At 33.4% G+C, this 16,207-nt stretch overlaps 1 protein-coding gene across 7 annotated transcripts in view; it reads right to left on the bottom strand.

Annotated features, from left to right (window-relative positions):
• CHD9 (chromodomain helicase DNA binding protein 9) overlaps positions 1-16,207 on the bottom strand; it is a 244,148-nt gene that overhangs the window by 143,739 nt on the left and 84,202 nt on the right. For all 7 annotated transcript variants that reach the window (XM_024747342.1, XM_024747341.1, XM_024747344.1 and 4 more), the window contains one exon: positions 13,652-15,274. In XM_024747342.1, the coding sequence (XP_024603110.1) occupies positions 13,652-15,109 (1,458 nt within the window). In that variant the 5' untranslated portion in view covers positions 15,110-15,274. The remainder of the gene's footprint in view (positions 1-13,651; positions 15,275-16,207) is intronic.

Raw genomic sequence — 16,207 nt, 5'->3', positions numbered from 1 at the left:
CGCAATTAATAAGATTATTAATAAGATAATAAGATTATTATGAGGATAAAATGTGATGACATATAAAAAGTATCCAACACCATCTGTATGACCCTGAGCAAGCTATGTAACTACCCTATGCTTCAAGCCAGTATCTGTAAAAAAGAATAGATGAGAAGATCTACCTCACAGAGTTTTTCTGAAGATTAAATGAAAAAAATATATGTAAAGCTATGAACTTAAGTATAACTGCTCAATATTTTTTGGCTATTTATATTTTTATTATTATTCATAATTGTACTAATTTTCAACAGAAAGTTTGTACATTTACCTTGATTTTCTAGGACTCTGTATAATCACAGGTACACACAATAATTTAGCTACAAAAATATTCATCATACTATCTAAGAAAAATAAACTGGCTATATAAACCATAGTATTTCTACATTATAAATTATACAGTCATTAAATGATGTTTTAAGCCTTCCACTTAAGTCCAAGATGGAATAATAGGAACTGGATTTACCCTCATGCTTAAAACCACCAAAAAACCAAGCACAATATATAAAACAATAATTTTTAGACACTGGACATCAGTCAACCCATGACAGTATAATCTCTGAGAGAAGGGAAACAATTGAGCTAAGGCTATTATCTTATTTGGAGAATAAGGAGGATGCTTCCAAGCTGCAGAACAACAGTGATATCAGGAAGTCAGGTAGAATCTCACAAACTGTGTTGAGGAGACAGAGCTGGAGGTTCAGGGGAGCCAGAAAGACTAGTTTGCAGGGGAAAGTTCTGCAGAGGAGAGAGCTTCACAGGGAAAGACCTCCAGAAATCTTCAGTAGGTCTCCTCTCAAGGCTTTAGATAAGTACTGATCAATACTACTACTTTGTGAAGAAATTGCCCAAAGCCCAGAACAAACCACATAAAAGCAACTGAGATCATACACTAAGGCCAGGAATAGTCCATCTTTCCATCAGCCAGACTGGAAAATCTTGCATTTCACAAGGAATTGGACAGAGAACTCACAAGGCTATTTTGTCAGTAGTGGGGGAAAATTAGTCCTAAATATTGTCCATCCAAACAAAGCTTGGAAACAGATCTTGTAAGGATAAACCAATTTCCAAGTAACTTACTGTATCCCAGAACAACACTCAAGAATATTTACAAAAATGTAAAACTTTCCAGCACTCATCAGGGTAAAATTCACCATGTCTGGCACCTATTCAAAAATTATCAGGCATGCAAAGAGGCAGGAAAATACAACCTACATTAAGGAGAGAAATAAATCAATAGAAGGAGGCTCAGAAATGACACAGATGATAGATTTAGTAGACAAGGATAAGTAACATAGCTAGTATAATTATATTCCAAATGTTCAGTAAATTAGAGGAAAGATTAAGCATGTTAAGTAGAGACATGGAAGACATAAAATTAATGAAAATGAGATTTAAAAAATACATTGGCTGGAGTTAACAGATTACACAGCAGAAGAAAAGAGTAGTGAATATATATTAATAAAATCTATCCAAACACAGAATAACAATAAAATCCAAAACCAAAGACAGGGAAAAGGCTAAAAAAGAAAACACAAACACACACACACACAGCATCAGTGAGCTGTGGAACAACTTCAAGCAGCCTAATCTACTTGTAACAGAGAACAACAAAAATATTTCAAGGAAAAATTTCCATGTTTGACAAAAACTATAAGCACAGATCCAAAAAGCTCAACAAAACTCACGCACAAGGAACATGAAGAAAACCACATCAACAAGTATCAGAATGAACTTGCTTAAAAACATTAGAAGAGAGAAAATGCGTAAAAGTTACCAGGGAACAAATATACATTACATGCAGAGGAACAAAGATAAGAATTACAGAAGTCTTCACATCAGAAACAAGGCAAAACAGAAAACAGCAGAGCAACATACTTAAAGTACAAAAATAAACATAAAAACCACTGGCAACCTAGAATTCTATATCCAGCAAAAATATCTTTCAAAAATAAAAAGGAGGGCTTCCCTGGTGGCGCAGTGGTTGAGAGTCCGTCTGCCGGTGCAGGGGACGTGGGTTCATGCCCCGGTCCGGGAAGATCCCACATGCCGCGGAGCAGCTGGGCCTGTTAAAAAAAAAAAAAAAAAAAAAAAAAAAGAAAGAAAAGGGAAGCCACAGACTGGTAGAAAAATTTTGCAAAATATATATCTGACAGCTAGAATACTACAACTCAATAATACAAAATAACCCAGTTTTTTAAATGGGCAAACGATTTGGACAGAAACTTCACCAAAGAAGATATGTGGATGGCAGTAAGCACATGAAAAGATATTCAACATCATCAATGATTAAGGCAATGCAAATTAAAATCACAATAAGACACCACTACCCACTCCTTAGAATGGCTTAAATTATTTCCCCAGTGGTAATAAAAGTATTTACTTGCAAAGACTGTACACAAATGTTCATAGCATCTTTATTCACAGTAACCCCAAACCAGAAACAATATCCACCAACAAGTGAATGGATAAACAAATTGTGGTGTATCCATATAATGGAATACTACTTAGCAACTGAAAGGAATGAAATATTATACGTGCAACTACTGGATGAATCTCAGAATAGTTATGCTGAGTAAAATAAGCCAGATTAAAAAAGAGTACAAACCATATTATTCCATTATACAACATTCTAGAAAATGCCAACTAATCTATACTGACAGAAATCAGATCAGTGGTTGCCTTGGTGGCAGGGGGAGTGGAGGATGGAAGAAAGGATTACAAAGGAACAATAGGGAACTTTTTGGGGTGATGAATATGTTAATTATCTTGATTGTGACGATGGTTTCCCAGGTATATACATGTCAAAATTTATCAAATTGCATACTTTAAATATGTTCAGTTTATTATATGTTAATTATACCTAAATTAAGCTGAAAATTTGATATAGAAAACAAATAGGTAAATGGTTATAGAGTGTAAGACTAAAAGCATATAGCCCCAAAATATAAAAAGTGATTACTTCTAGTTGATGAGATGAAGGGTGACTTTTCTTGTTTGTGCTAAATTTTTTCTAAATACGTTCAGTGGACATGTTTCACTTTTGTAGCTGTCAACTATATCTCTTCACATACTAGGCAGTCAACAGATGCTTAAACTAAATCGCTTTCATTGATAAACTTGAAATATTATCAATTCTCAAAGGAGAAACACATGTAAATATCTTACAAAGCTAGGTAAAACTTTAGTATTCACCACCATTTTAGATCATTTATATATTATGTCTAAACATATAATACTGGAGGTTCATGCATATTTGTAATATGGGTCTTATCTCCCTCATGAGTTACAAAAAAAGCAGAATGCCTCATATATTGTCTTACATATGACAGGTGTTCAAAATGTTTACTGAATTCATAAACGAATGTCTTATAGACAAAGCTGTCTTAGAACTACATCAGTGCTTAGCACAGAGTATGTTCTCAAAAATTTGTATCCAACTTTTAAGAAAACTTAAATCCCTCTGTTCAATATGAGTTTAACCTAAATCAAATACCAAGCAAGGACCACTTCTTATTTCATACATAGCACAGCACCACACGAAATCATAGATGGTGACAAAGTACTTCTGAAATTGAATCCAAAATTTCTGGAATCACAAGCTTCCAACACAAAAACACAGCTAAGAAATACACAACAGTACTCAGATCCTGTGGCATTACACAGGATAAATAAAGCAAATGAGCTCCTTAAAGTAATGGCTGATTCCAGGTCTGAGGCAAGGAAATTAAATACATCTTCTTACACCAGAAAGTGGAAGTACTTAGAGACTAATGAGGACATGTTAGAAGGGCAAGAGTTGGCTTGCAAAGATTCCCACTGGCAAAATATTCAAAAATAATAATAATGGTACCGGATTATAACATATTCAATGTTTTTTTTAAATCCATGGGTCCAACTCTTTATAGAAAAATCCCACCTATTAATTACAAAGGGATGAAGGTACTTTTACTAAGTGATAAAACTTAGCATCACCAACAATGGGACAAACTAAAATCATGTCTCCTAATGTAACCCAATAGAAGTATACAAAAATCATCTATGTGGCACCCTCACCAAGAAATGTTTAGTTTGAATTATGAACAAACAACTAGACAAATACAGACAACAGGTCTGGACTTTTAAAACAATGGTGACGTCAGGAAAGAACAACAAAAAGGCATGAAAAGACTGTATTAGGTTAAAGAATATTAAAGAGACATAACAACTAAATGCGATGCCTGGCCTCTGATTGGATTCTGGATTTTAAAACAAACATCTATAAAAATTATTAGGATAATTTAAGAAATCTGAATTTGATTATATGATTTTCTATTACTGATGTTTTATCACTTAGTAAAAGTAACTTTTATTTAAAATAAAAATAGAGTGAGAAAGCAAATGTGGCAAAAAATTAACAGTGAGTCTATGTGAATGGTATATAGATGTCCACTGTATTATTCTTTCAACTTTCCTCTAAGTTTAAACTTTTTCAAAATAAAAAGTTAGGAAAAGCAAATAACACTTTCAATATAAACAGTTTGAAGAAATTCATAATATTGATATTTCTAATATTGCTTAAACTGACGTGAAGTCACCTTTTTTCTTGTAAAATAAGAAAAATACAGATTTGCAGGCCTAGCCTTAGAAGTCAGTCTCTCTATATTTGTAATGTCAGTACCCAGCACAGTACCTGATATATAAGTAGCAGGTGCTCAGTGAATATGTTTGTTGCTTATGGTCTTATGAGTTGATACGGTAGAAAACACAGTGAATTTAGAGTTAAGTTTCTGCTAAACCATTAGTAGCTGTCCGGTTTTAGACAGGTCACTTTCCCTCTTGACACCTCAAATACCTGATCTGTAAACTCTAAAAAATAATACCAACTTATATATACCCCAGATTATTACTAAAAAATTCAAATAATGTAAGTAAAACCACTTAAAAATACTATGCAACTTGTTTTATTATTTCTATCTCTAATTACACTCTCAATGTTCACCATATTAGTTTTTAAAAATTACTTCTAAAAGTCTTACTTTCATTTGAGGAATTTAAAGGAAAAAAATCCTGAGAAATTTATTTAGCAATATAATCGTTTAAGTATATCTCTCAGTAACTAGTTATTTCTCTTTTGACAAAAAAGTAGTGCTCAAAGTTGACTCACATAGCACAGGGGTTTTTTTGTTTTTTTTTAAACTTTTGTAATAGTTTGTAATAAATTTAAGTAGATTAGAAACTCAAAAGAAAAGGGCCTTCTTTCTTGACTCTGCCATTTACAAGAGCCACTGGACCTTAGACAGTTATATATGTACACATATTATAATATGTATATAAAATATATATGAAGGATCAAGTAAGTACAGACTGCCGAAATGTCATGAAACAAAGGGCTAATCTAGAAACTTAGAGGGATACCTTCTTTAAATTGGATGGATCAAAGAAATTAATTGTTTGTAATTATCACTCATTCCAAATCACTTACTTGGAAAGCTAAGGGAAAGTGCTAGAAACCTCTATCAACTGAAACTGAATCACAAATGAAAAGAGAACACCTCTGAAATTATAATATAGATCAATGGGAAAGTATGACTTAATTTTCAATTTGAGTTCTTCAAAGGCAAAGGACCATATCTGATTCATTTTTGTAACTTCAGTGCCCAGCATAATCTCTTACACCTGGTAGACATCTAATAAATACCAAACAAATAAAAGCAGCAAAAATGCAACTTTCCAAAACACAGAGGTTATATAAAATTCATTCATTCACACATCTACAGTTTATATCTACATTTGACAGATACAATAAGGGTGCACTTTTTAACACTAAAAGGATAGTTATAGGGCTTCCCTGGTGGCGCAGTGGTTGAGAGTCTGCCTGCCAAGGCAGGGGACACGGGTTCAAGCCCTGGTCTGGGAAGATCCCACGTGCCACGGAGCAGCTGGGCCCGTGAGCTACAAATACTGAGCTCTGCGCGTCTGGAGCCTGTACTCCGCAGCAAGAGAGGCCGCGACAGTGAGAGGCCCGCGCACCGCGATGAAGAGTGGCCCCCGCTTGCCACAACTAGAGAAAGCCCTCGCACAGAAACGAAGACCCAACACAGCCAAAAATAAATAAATGAATAAATAAATTTATAAAAAAAAAAAAAAGGATAGTTATAAACTGAAGATACGTTGAAAGGTATACATGGAAAAAAAAACCACACACACAAAAAACAAAACCCAGCAACTCAAAGATATTTCTCAATTTGGAGACAACCAGTTGTAACTGTATCTTACAACACATTAATTGTAAGTGCCTCACCATAGTGTGGTATCATTCTCGCTTCTGAACACCCTTAAAAACTATAAAAAGGAATGTTAAGCAGTTATATGACAGCAAGCAAAATGACCTAACACTGTTTTTGCTTTTTGTATGAGGATAGAGTAAAATATTATCCAGCTCTAAAATTCTATGATTCCATGAAATGTTCAATGTAAACTCGTACTATTTTCAGGTATACAAACATATATTCATGTAAGGAAAAACTTTGCTTAAAGATTGGTTCTTAGCCATTATTATCTTGTAATAGCTTTAAATGGAATATAATCCATAAAAATATTGAATCACTGTTGTACACCTGAAACTAATATAACATTGTAAATAATACAAAACTTCAATACAAAAAAAAGATTGCCCTTTCATAATTTGTAAGGTATTACTTGCATAATAAATGTGCAAGTTATTTGCATAGTTGACCCGAATAAATTATCAGATTTTATTTAACTGAAAACTGCAGTCTAAGCTTCCTGAAGCTTAGACTGCAGTTTTCAGTAACTATGCACTTTCTATCTCTTTCCATATATTACCCATACCATATTGTGTTAAAATATTTCCTTAATTTAAAATCATTTCAGTCCAATTACCCAAACAAACCTGATCTCCCACATTTAAGTACTCCAAAACAACTGTGTATTCATATTATCGTAATAGGAATAAAGTTTGATGGCTCAGTAGCCCCTAATACATTTTTTTTCAATTTCAGATATTAATAATGATAAGTAAATGACTGAGTGGTCCTAAGGTATTTGGGAGTGCACCTCATCAATAAAATTAAATACAATATACACCTGTAACTTATATACATCAACCATACTTCAACTTAAAAAAATAGCAAGGGTAAAAAACAAAAAAAAAAAGACTTAAATACAACAAAACTTTGTTAGACCTACTTTGAAGTTTGGCTTGAATCTCATGCGCTTCACACACTGCACTAATCCACAAATTTCTCACCAACTGCTGCGTCTTCCCCACCCCTGGAATTCACTTCCTGTTCACCTCTCACCCTTAAGTATGCATGTCAGAAGTCAACAGCCTTAAAGCTACTGTTAACAACTAGAGTTTCTGTTACTCAATGCAGAGATCAATCCTTCTACAATATAGTACACAGTTTAATAATTAAGATCATATTTTAGAACTAGCTAATATTCCAGAAATTCCCAGTCCAAACAGAACATTTTAATCTAGAAGATTTGACAGAAATGTCAAAAACTAGTCCACTATAACTGAAAAAAAGCAACTAAAAGGGAAATTCCTGCATAGAATTTCTATTTTGTGTTTTGGCTTTGACAGCATAGAATTTTGAAACTTCTTATAAGCAATACCTTGCCAAATGCATAAAGATTTAAACAAATTCTGATAAACAGAGGGATGTTACTTTATAAAAATTTACATTATTCAATGAAACAATCTAAATATTACTTAGGTAGTTTTTTCTCTTCTTTTTGTCTAGGGCATAAGCGGAGTGACAAGTTTTTAAATTATTCGTTCTCTGTTGATTTTTTGATATGGAAAATTTATGACTATTAAAAAAAAACCACCCCAAAACCAAAAAACCAAAAAAACTAGCAAAGAGCTTGGGATCCTCTGAATTCAATGGGTATGAGCAAAGTATAGCAAGTTCCTTGCTTTAGGTTTACATTTAATTTTAGAGAGGTTTTCCTTTTTTTTTTTTATAACAATTTCACTTACAGGCAAAATCAGCTGTGCTTCTGATTAAGATAACTTTCAAATATCTTATGTGTTCCAGTAAATTCTTACTTAAGTGAGGGTGATTCCTGGAGGTGTAACAATAACCATAACCAATTTGAACATACAAGACCTCCCTATAAAAATCTAAGATTTCTTTTCCTAACTGATCATTCTACCACCATCACCATCACCCTTGAAGGGGGTCGGGGGGCAGGGAGCCATATAATTAAAGATTTTGATGCTTAATAGAATACATTTCAACTATCTGGGAAATTTACCCATCTATGATAAATAATTCCCTGATGTTCCTGGATAGCAGAGAACTTGTCATATTTCCTTACCTTTCTTCCTTATTTGTAATTGCCACTCAGGAGCTAAACAGGCAATATGAATGATGTATCTTACAAAGAAACCCAAAATTAACAACCATAGAATCTTAAGAGTTGAAAAGAACCTACCAATTTAGTCCATTTTCCATCCATTGCAGGAATTCCTTCTGTGACACATCTGAGCCATTCCATCTCCCTACTTTCAGTAAAAGAGCTTTACTTCAAACTTCCTTATACTAATCTGCTTTTCTGTGACTTCCACTTAGTAGACCCAATTCTGACCTCTAAAGTCCTTCAAACATCTGAAGATAATTATCAGGTTTACTTTTAGGGCATTTGTTATCATAAACACAATCTTATTTAAAAAATGTCAAAACACTTTTGCAAGCAAGTTATTTCACTTTACTTTTGTTCTTTGTTGTTTTGGGGTTGTTTTTCCCCCTGATAATGAACAAACTATCTGCCAGAAAACATGAGATGAATGGTCTTCTCCACTTAAAGATTCTAAAGCAAGTTTCTGCCTCATCAGTAAGGTAGATTTTTAAAGGGGTGGAGGGTGAGGTGAGAAGCGAGAAATCATTTAGTATATTATTGTTATACATTACACTGCATTAATAATATACTTTGAAGTAAGTGAAGTAGTTAAGACCATATATAATGGAGTCAAATCTGATTTGAATCCAGTCTGGCCACTGGTTGTCTCTACATTGGCTGTGTGACTTGCGGTATATTACTTAACTTTTCTGTACCTCAGTTTCCTCCTGTGGAAACTGAAGGAAATAACTAACTCCAAATAAAAGGACTGTTGTGAAAGATCAATGTGTTAATAATATATGTTAAGTATTTACAACAGTGGCACAAACATAGTGCTCTATCATAGTGCTAGTTATCCTAATTTTTGCTTACTACTCTGTACCTACTTTAAATTGAACTATTATGGTAATAAGCACAACAAAAATATAAACATATTTTAATTACCTTGATTCAGATTTTTCCAGATCTCAATAATAACTTTACTGTTATAAGGTATTTAGCAACCTTACAATGGCAAACTTTTAGCCATTCAAAATCATTTTCAGAAAAATATTTTATGACATGAAAAATGTCTGCAACATATTAATTGGAAGGTTAAAAAAGCAATTTGCCAAACAGCATAAACTATGTGATCTCAATCTTGTTTCTTAAAAATGCAAAAATATGTAGGTGGAGGACAGGGAAGAGACAGACAACAGGTCTCACTGAAAACTTATACAACAAAATGTCAACAGGGATATAGTGATATTACAAGTAACTCATTTTTCATCTGTTCTCTATGTGGTCCAATTTTAAAATAATGATTATGTATTAAATTTTTCATCAGAAAAAAATCCAGTATTTTATTATTTATTTATCTGGCCGCACCGAGTGGCTTGTGGGATCTCAGTTCCCTGACCAGGGACTGAACCCGTGCCCCCTGCAGTGAAAGTGAGGAATCCTAACCAATGGACTGCCAGGGAATTCTCAAAAATCTAGTATTTTAAAATGTGCCTTACATTGGCTGTTCTAACCTTTCTCTAAGTTTCTTTTTTTTTTTAACTCATAAATAATATAAGTTTCCCTACCTTCAGGGGAAAAAAATAAAAATTCAAGGTATTAAATAAAGTAATAAATTCATCAGAATACAAAAGCCAACAAGGAATTATGTACAATTATATACATCATAAAATTCTATCTCCTGTGTTGATTGCTATTTTAGCTATCCCACATATCTTTCACTGCTGTAGAACTTTTACAGTAAATTTAATTTACAAACATTGAGAGATCGCACACTGCTCCATAGAGTGTTTCCACTTTACAAATAAGACAAAAATGAAAGATTTTGTGTTACAAAATAGCAGTATGTCATAAAAGAGCAATGAAAAGTTGATAGTATTATTCTCTCAAAATTCCTTTGCTATAAAAGTTAGAGATGAAAATAAGCTAGTATTTTCTCTATTATGGTTTGTGAGTATTTACATTTAGAAACACTTCCTGTTGCTTCTCACCTTTTTTCTCTTCTCTTTTTTAAATGGTAAAATTCTAGAGTCAATTATATAAGAAATGTTCTCAGCAATTCACTGTTTTTAATGATTGACACAGACTCTAAGACATTTGAAATTATATCCACAAACACCCTACCTCAGTTGGGGAATAATAAAAAGCAAGGCTTAGAAATATTCTTTACATATCCAATATTCTCAGTGAAGCTTTCTAAAATTCTAAATAGAGTGCCATCCGTGAGTTTTCAAACAGTAGATTAATAAATATCTTATTTTGGCTATAACAATATGTGTCCTTTTTTAAAATTTTGATACACCAAAAATTATACCACTTTATTCTATACACATATTTAACAATGCTAATTTAGTCTGAAATGAAATTACTACATTTAAGAGAGAGAGTTAAAAAAAAAAACCTAGGAAAAAAATTCTTTTCATAGAACCTGGGGAAAACTGTAATAGTGTAACATTCTGTCTACATCGTAACCATAACTGTTCAGAAAATGCCAAAAATTACACAGATAAAAGACTTATATGCTCTGTCACAATTTGTCATAAATTTTAAATAATTTAAATTTCACATATTTAGGATATCTGACATAATTCTGTACATATAACACCTATATGCAATCCATATTAATCATAATCAATCTCCTACCTTCTCTACCAATCCATCTCTATTCTTCACCCCGGCAATGAAAAATGTCTAAGTCTTAACACTAAGAAATAATAGGAAACTTGAGAACAGACTTTCAATAAGTCAGATAAGTATTCAAAGCCAGCTGCCCTTTATCAGTTTTTAAACATGTAACAAAAAGAATAAGAAGTTAGTAAAACAAAACAAACTCTGAAACAAAAAGGTGAGTAGATTTAAATAAAACCTTATGAATGTATCAGTGTAGATAAGATGATTTATTAAAGGCTGCTGCTGATGGGTCTGAAAAAAGTTTCTCTCAGATGGTATTAAGTACTGATACCTAAATATTAGTATTAGGTTTAGTACTAATATCTAGGTATTAGTATTAGGGACTACTTTAGATATTTATAATTATTCTCCATTCATTCCAAATCTATAAAAGGGAACCTGTACTTCTTTTTAAAGCTCGTAGAACATGTTTAGGAAAACATGAATTAAAAAAAAAAATCCTCAGAAAAATACAATTAAGAAAAGAAGTTAATAAATTTCAGATTTTATAACTTCAATTATATGCTGGACAAATTAATTAGTCAAGGTAGACAGATATCTACATAAAAAGTAAATAGATGACCCTAGGTTCAATCAGTAGAGGTTTTTCCCCAGGGTCCTTCTAACTAAGATGCTTGATCCTCTTCCAGCAGAGGGAGCAAAATCATAATATTATTATATTCAGGCCACAAAAAGAAGGGGAGGAGGAGAGTTTACAAGTCCCTTTTAAATATCTTAAATCTATCTAGACAATTCAAAAGCTGTACTGAAAATATCATGATGCCCAAAGGAAAAGAAAAAGATTTTATCTTTTTCAAACACTTCAAAAATGGTTCCTAAATACTTAGTTTCAAGAACCATGGTATACTTCATTGTCCACCAAATCTCACAAGTAAACAACATACTGAAGCGTTTTATAAATCTTTAATTTAACAACAAACTTTCAGAAAAATGATAAAAATATTGCATTAAATACATTAAAAAAATTTTTTAAAGTAATACATTCACAGGACAAAAGCTATAAAAAACAAAGTGTAATTGCACTACCCTAAAATAATCTATTTCCTTTCAGTATTTTTCATATGTATATTTTCATACTGCTATGAAAAAAGTATAATTTTAATTTAATTTAATTAAAAATTAAGTTTATACTTATAAAAACATTTATTAAGTGCTTATTATATGCTAGGCATGGTTTTAAGCACTTTTACATGTTACAACTCTCTTCTTCCTCATCAAAGCCCTTTTATTTTCCTTATTTAAAGATGAAGCAAATGAGATGCATAGAAATTATTTAAATAGCTAAAAGTCACGCACCAAATAAGTAACATGAGCCAAGATTCTAGCCCCGGTAGTCTGGAACCAAAGCCTGTACTCTTAACCACTTTACTGTGATCTTAATTTTGAATTATGCTTTTCCCCTATCACTAACATATTATCAAAGTCTTTTTAATGCCTATAATAGTCCATCTAATACAGATATGATAACAAATTGTGCTGTTTCCAATTTTCCCTTATAGATACAGCAAGATAAATACCTTTGGGTATATTACTTTTGCTATGTTTGGGTTATTGTAATAAAGTATTTGTATACTCAAACATGCCACCAAGTTGCTTTCCAAAATATCTGTATCAATTACAAAGCTATGTAAAAGTTCCAATTTCGCCATAAATTTGCCAGTGTTAAGCATCAAAATTAAAAATTTTTTTCTGGGGAGGGGGAAGGGTAAGCTGTGACAAAGCAAGAGAGTGGAATGGACATATATACACTACCAAACGTAAAACAGATAGCTAGTGGGAAGCAGCCGTATAGCACAGGGAGATCAGCTGGGTGCTTTGTGACCACCTAGAGGGGTGATCCGGATAGGGAGGATGGGAGGGAGGGAGATGCAAGTGGAAGAGATATGGGAACATATGTATATGTATAACTGATTCACTTTGTTATAAAGCAGAAACTAGCACACCATTGTAAAGCAATTATACTCCAATAAAGATGGAAAAAAAAAAAGATTGCTCACAAAAAAATAAAGTCTATTAAACAAAAACAAATTTTTTTTCTAGTAGGTAAAAATGAAACCACACTGCAACTGAGTTATTACTAAAGTTGCATATTATTCTGAACGTTATGTTTACTAATTCGACTTCCAATTTTTGTGAATTTCAGCTTTTATGTTTCATCCAATTATCAACTGAGATATTATCAAATTATATGAGTTTTTTATAGGAATATTAACTCTACACCCATTATATTTGCAATAAAATGTTCCCAATCTATTGTTTTCCTTTTAATTATGGTTAAGTTTTTGTTTGTTTTTGATAATAAATCTTTCTATTAAAGGCAATCATAATTGAAAGTTACAACAGACATCTTAATACCTTATAATTTTCTAAATATAGAAGTCTATTGCTTTGAGCACATCAATGTATCACTTTCAAATATGAGACTACTGAAAATAGAAACCTATATCAAAATATACATTCACCTGACAGAATGACTGAGTTTGAGAAATTCTGAATATGTCTCATATGAAATTAACTCAATGAGTAAAAACTCACCCCACCCCAAACCACCAAAATTAGAGCTACATACCTGTCGCTGTAAACATAGGCGATTTCTGTCATGTAAATGCTGATGATTAGAAAGTGATGAATGCCAACTCCGAGCCTGAGTATGCAACTGAGTTTGAGCCACATCAGAAGGCCGTGTTACGAGATGTGAAGTAAATTGCCGATCAAGGTCATGATCTAAAACATGACTTGAATTATCTTGTCCAAATGCTGACTCATCAAATTGGGGAAGGAGACCCTCCTGAAGGAGGTCTTCTGGGTCAAGTCCTGTGAATGGCTCAGTTTGAGATTCCACTTGATGAAGTAAATTCTCTTCTAAAGATGAAAAGCCATTAGTTTCTACATGATCACTGAAATGGCCCATTTGAGTTCCTGAGTCAACAGGATCTGGGAAGTTCATGTGAACAGGAGATAATTTTGAATTGCTGTAATTACCCTGAGGATGTGATGAATGCAACATTTGGAAGTTATTTGAATGCAGCGATGTATTGGGATTTAGCATATGCTGAGTCGATTCTTGCTTGATTCCCCTATGAGGTGAAAAGGAATTACTCCCAGTAAAATCAGATAAAGTCTGATTTGTATGATTAGGTGCAAGAACTGCAGAGGACTGAAGAAGACTATTTGGTGACACATGATTACTGGAAAAGGAATAATGTGAAGAAAACTGCTGTGAATTACTGACAGAACAAGAAGTCATATTTGGAGAAGGTCCATTAAAATTTCCTTCTTGATGATTGCTACACTTCAGGAAGTGTACTGAAGGATTTGACGTTTGAGAAAATTGCTGCATCGAAAGGGACTGCTGTGAAGTAGATGCATTATTAATTTGTGGTGGATGGTTAACACTGACTCTGTGTGGACCAGAAACATTAACATCCATAAAATTTTTAGACTGGCTAAGAGAATTTTGCCCTGGGTTAAGATTATTTCTGTTTTGTTGTGAGCGTAGCGAAGTGCACTGTGTTTGTTGTTCATTGGCCTGAAATAAGGCAAAGTCATGGTGTGCCACAAAGCTTTTAGTTTGATGCATAGAGTGAGAATGTCCTTGTTGGTGAAAAGGAGACCCATTTTGACTTGAAATGCTAGTAGCTGTCTGATGGCCCCACATTGGACTGCCATCTGCTACATCTGGAAACAAACCATTGGGCTGGTTCTGAGGGTGGATCGGAGAACAGTTAAACTGAGAGTGTGGAGATAACACATGTTCAGCTGGGCTGCCAAAAGACTGATTAACTTGGTGAAATTTCATTGAATCAAACTGATTTAACTGTTCATAGTCAGTCATCTTCTGATGTGTTGGAGTACCTTGAACATGGTTCAGTGAGTCTATGTGCAAAGGTTCAAATTCTGCACCCAAGTTCAATTCATCAACTAGTGAAACAGGTCCTGGTTGTACAAATGCATCATCTGACAAACCTTCTAAGGTCTCACCAAACAGATTGGCATCATCAAAAAAGTCCATCATTGGATCTGTCATCTTGAAAAATTCAATAACAAACTGGGCTGTTCACTCCAAATGGAGTATATTCAGCTTCTCTGTAGTAGATATTAATGGATCATTTCCAAAGGTCATCAACTAATCCAAAACAGGTCAATGTTCATTATTGCTCTAGATAACGACATGTCAGGAAGTGTCAGAATCCTAGGAAATAAGAACAAAAAGTTTGATAATGAATATTCATTAAAGTTTTACAAACAAAGTTTACATATGATTTAAAAAACATAAAATCTCAGTGTACAGTACGTTTTGGTAGAGTAATTCATTGCAAATAGCTCATTAATATTCCTTACAAGGAATCGACATATATACACTACCGAATGTAGAATAGTTGGCTGGTGGGAAGCAGCAGCAGAGCACAGGGAGATCGGCTCGGTGCTTTATGACGACCTAGAGGGCTGGGACAGGGAGGATGGGAGGGAGGCTCAAGAGGGAGGAGATGTGGGGACATGTGTATGCATGTGGCCGATTCGCTTTGTTGTGCAACACAAACTAACAGAGTATTGTAAAGCAATTATACTCCAATAAAGATCTATTAATATACATACATATATATATATATATATATTCCCTGCAAGGAAAAAATTGCTAGTACGGGGACATGACTATATGCATTTAAAAGTAATGATGTATATTACTTCATTTTGAAGTTCACATGTTATAATGACAGAATGTAAAGTAAACTTGAGAATGGAATGTCAGACTCTCTCCCATACCATGAAATGGCCATCACTCCCCAGCAGCTCTAGCATGTATAAAATATATATGTATTACATTTTAATGTTATGTCTTGCTAAGATAACTGACATCAGAATCCTCTTAGATTAGCAAGTGTGTTGTGATCTTTTGCTCTAGACCTCTTGAGCAGATAAAGCTACTATTTCATATGGTGTATGTGGAACTACATCAAGAAGAGCAACTGTATGAGGTCATGATAAGCTGGCCCTAAATGAGATAAAAGCCATCTGGTCAGCTGACAGACAACACAGACATGGGCTATGTTGGGGATGTTGCAATATATTGCCACCATGGTCCTCTTGTTCATCTACCATAGAAGATCAGCCTACTGACAGCCAA

The sequence above is a fragment of the Neophocaena asiaeorientalis genome, unplaced genomic scaffold (assembly GCF_003031525.2).
Source record: "Neophocaena asiaeorientalis asiaeorientalis breed wild unplaced genomic scaffold, Neophocaena_asiaeorientalis_V1.1 scaffold438, whole genome shotgun sequence".
NCBI lineage: Eukaryota > Metazoa > Chordata > Mammalia > Artiodactyla > Phocoenidae > Neophocaena > Neophocaena asiaeorientalis.
The sequence above is the reverse complement of the archived record's forward strand: the minus strand, read 5'-3'. Positions and strand labels throughout refer to the sequence as shown.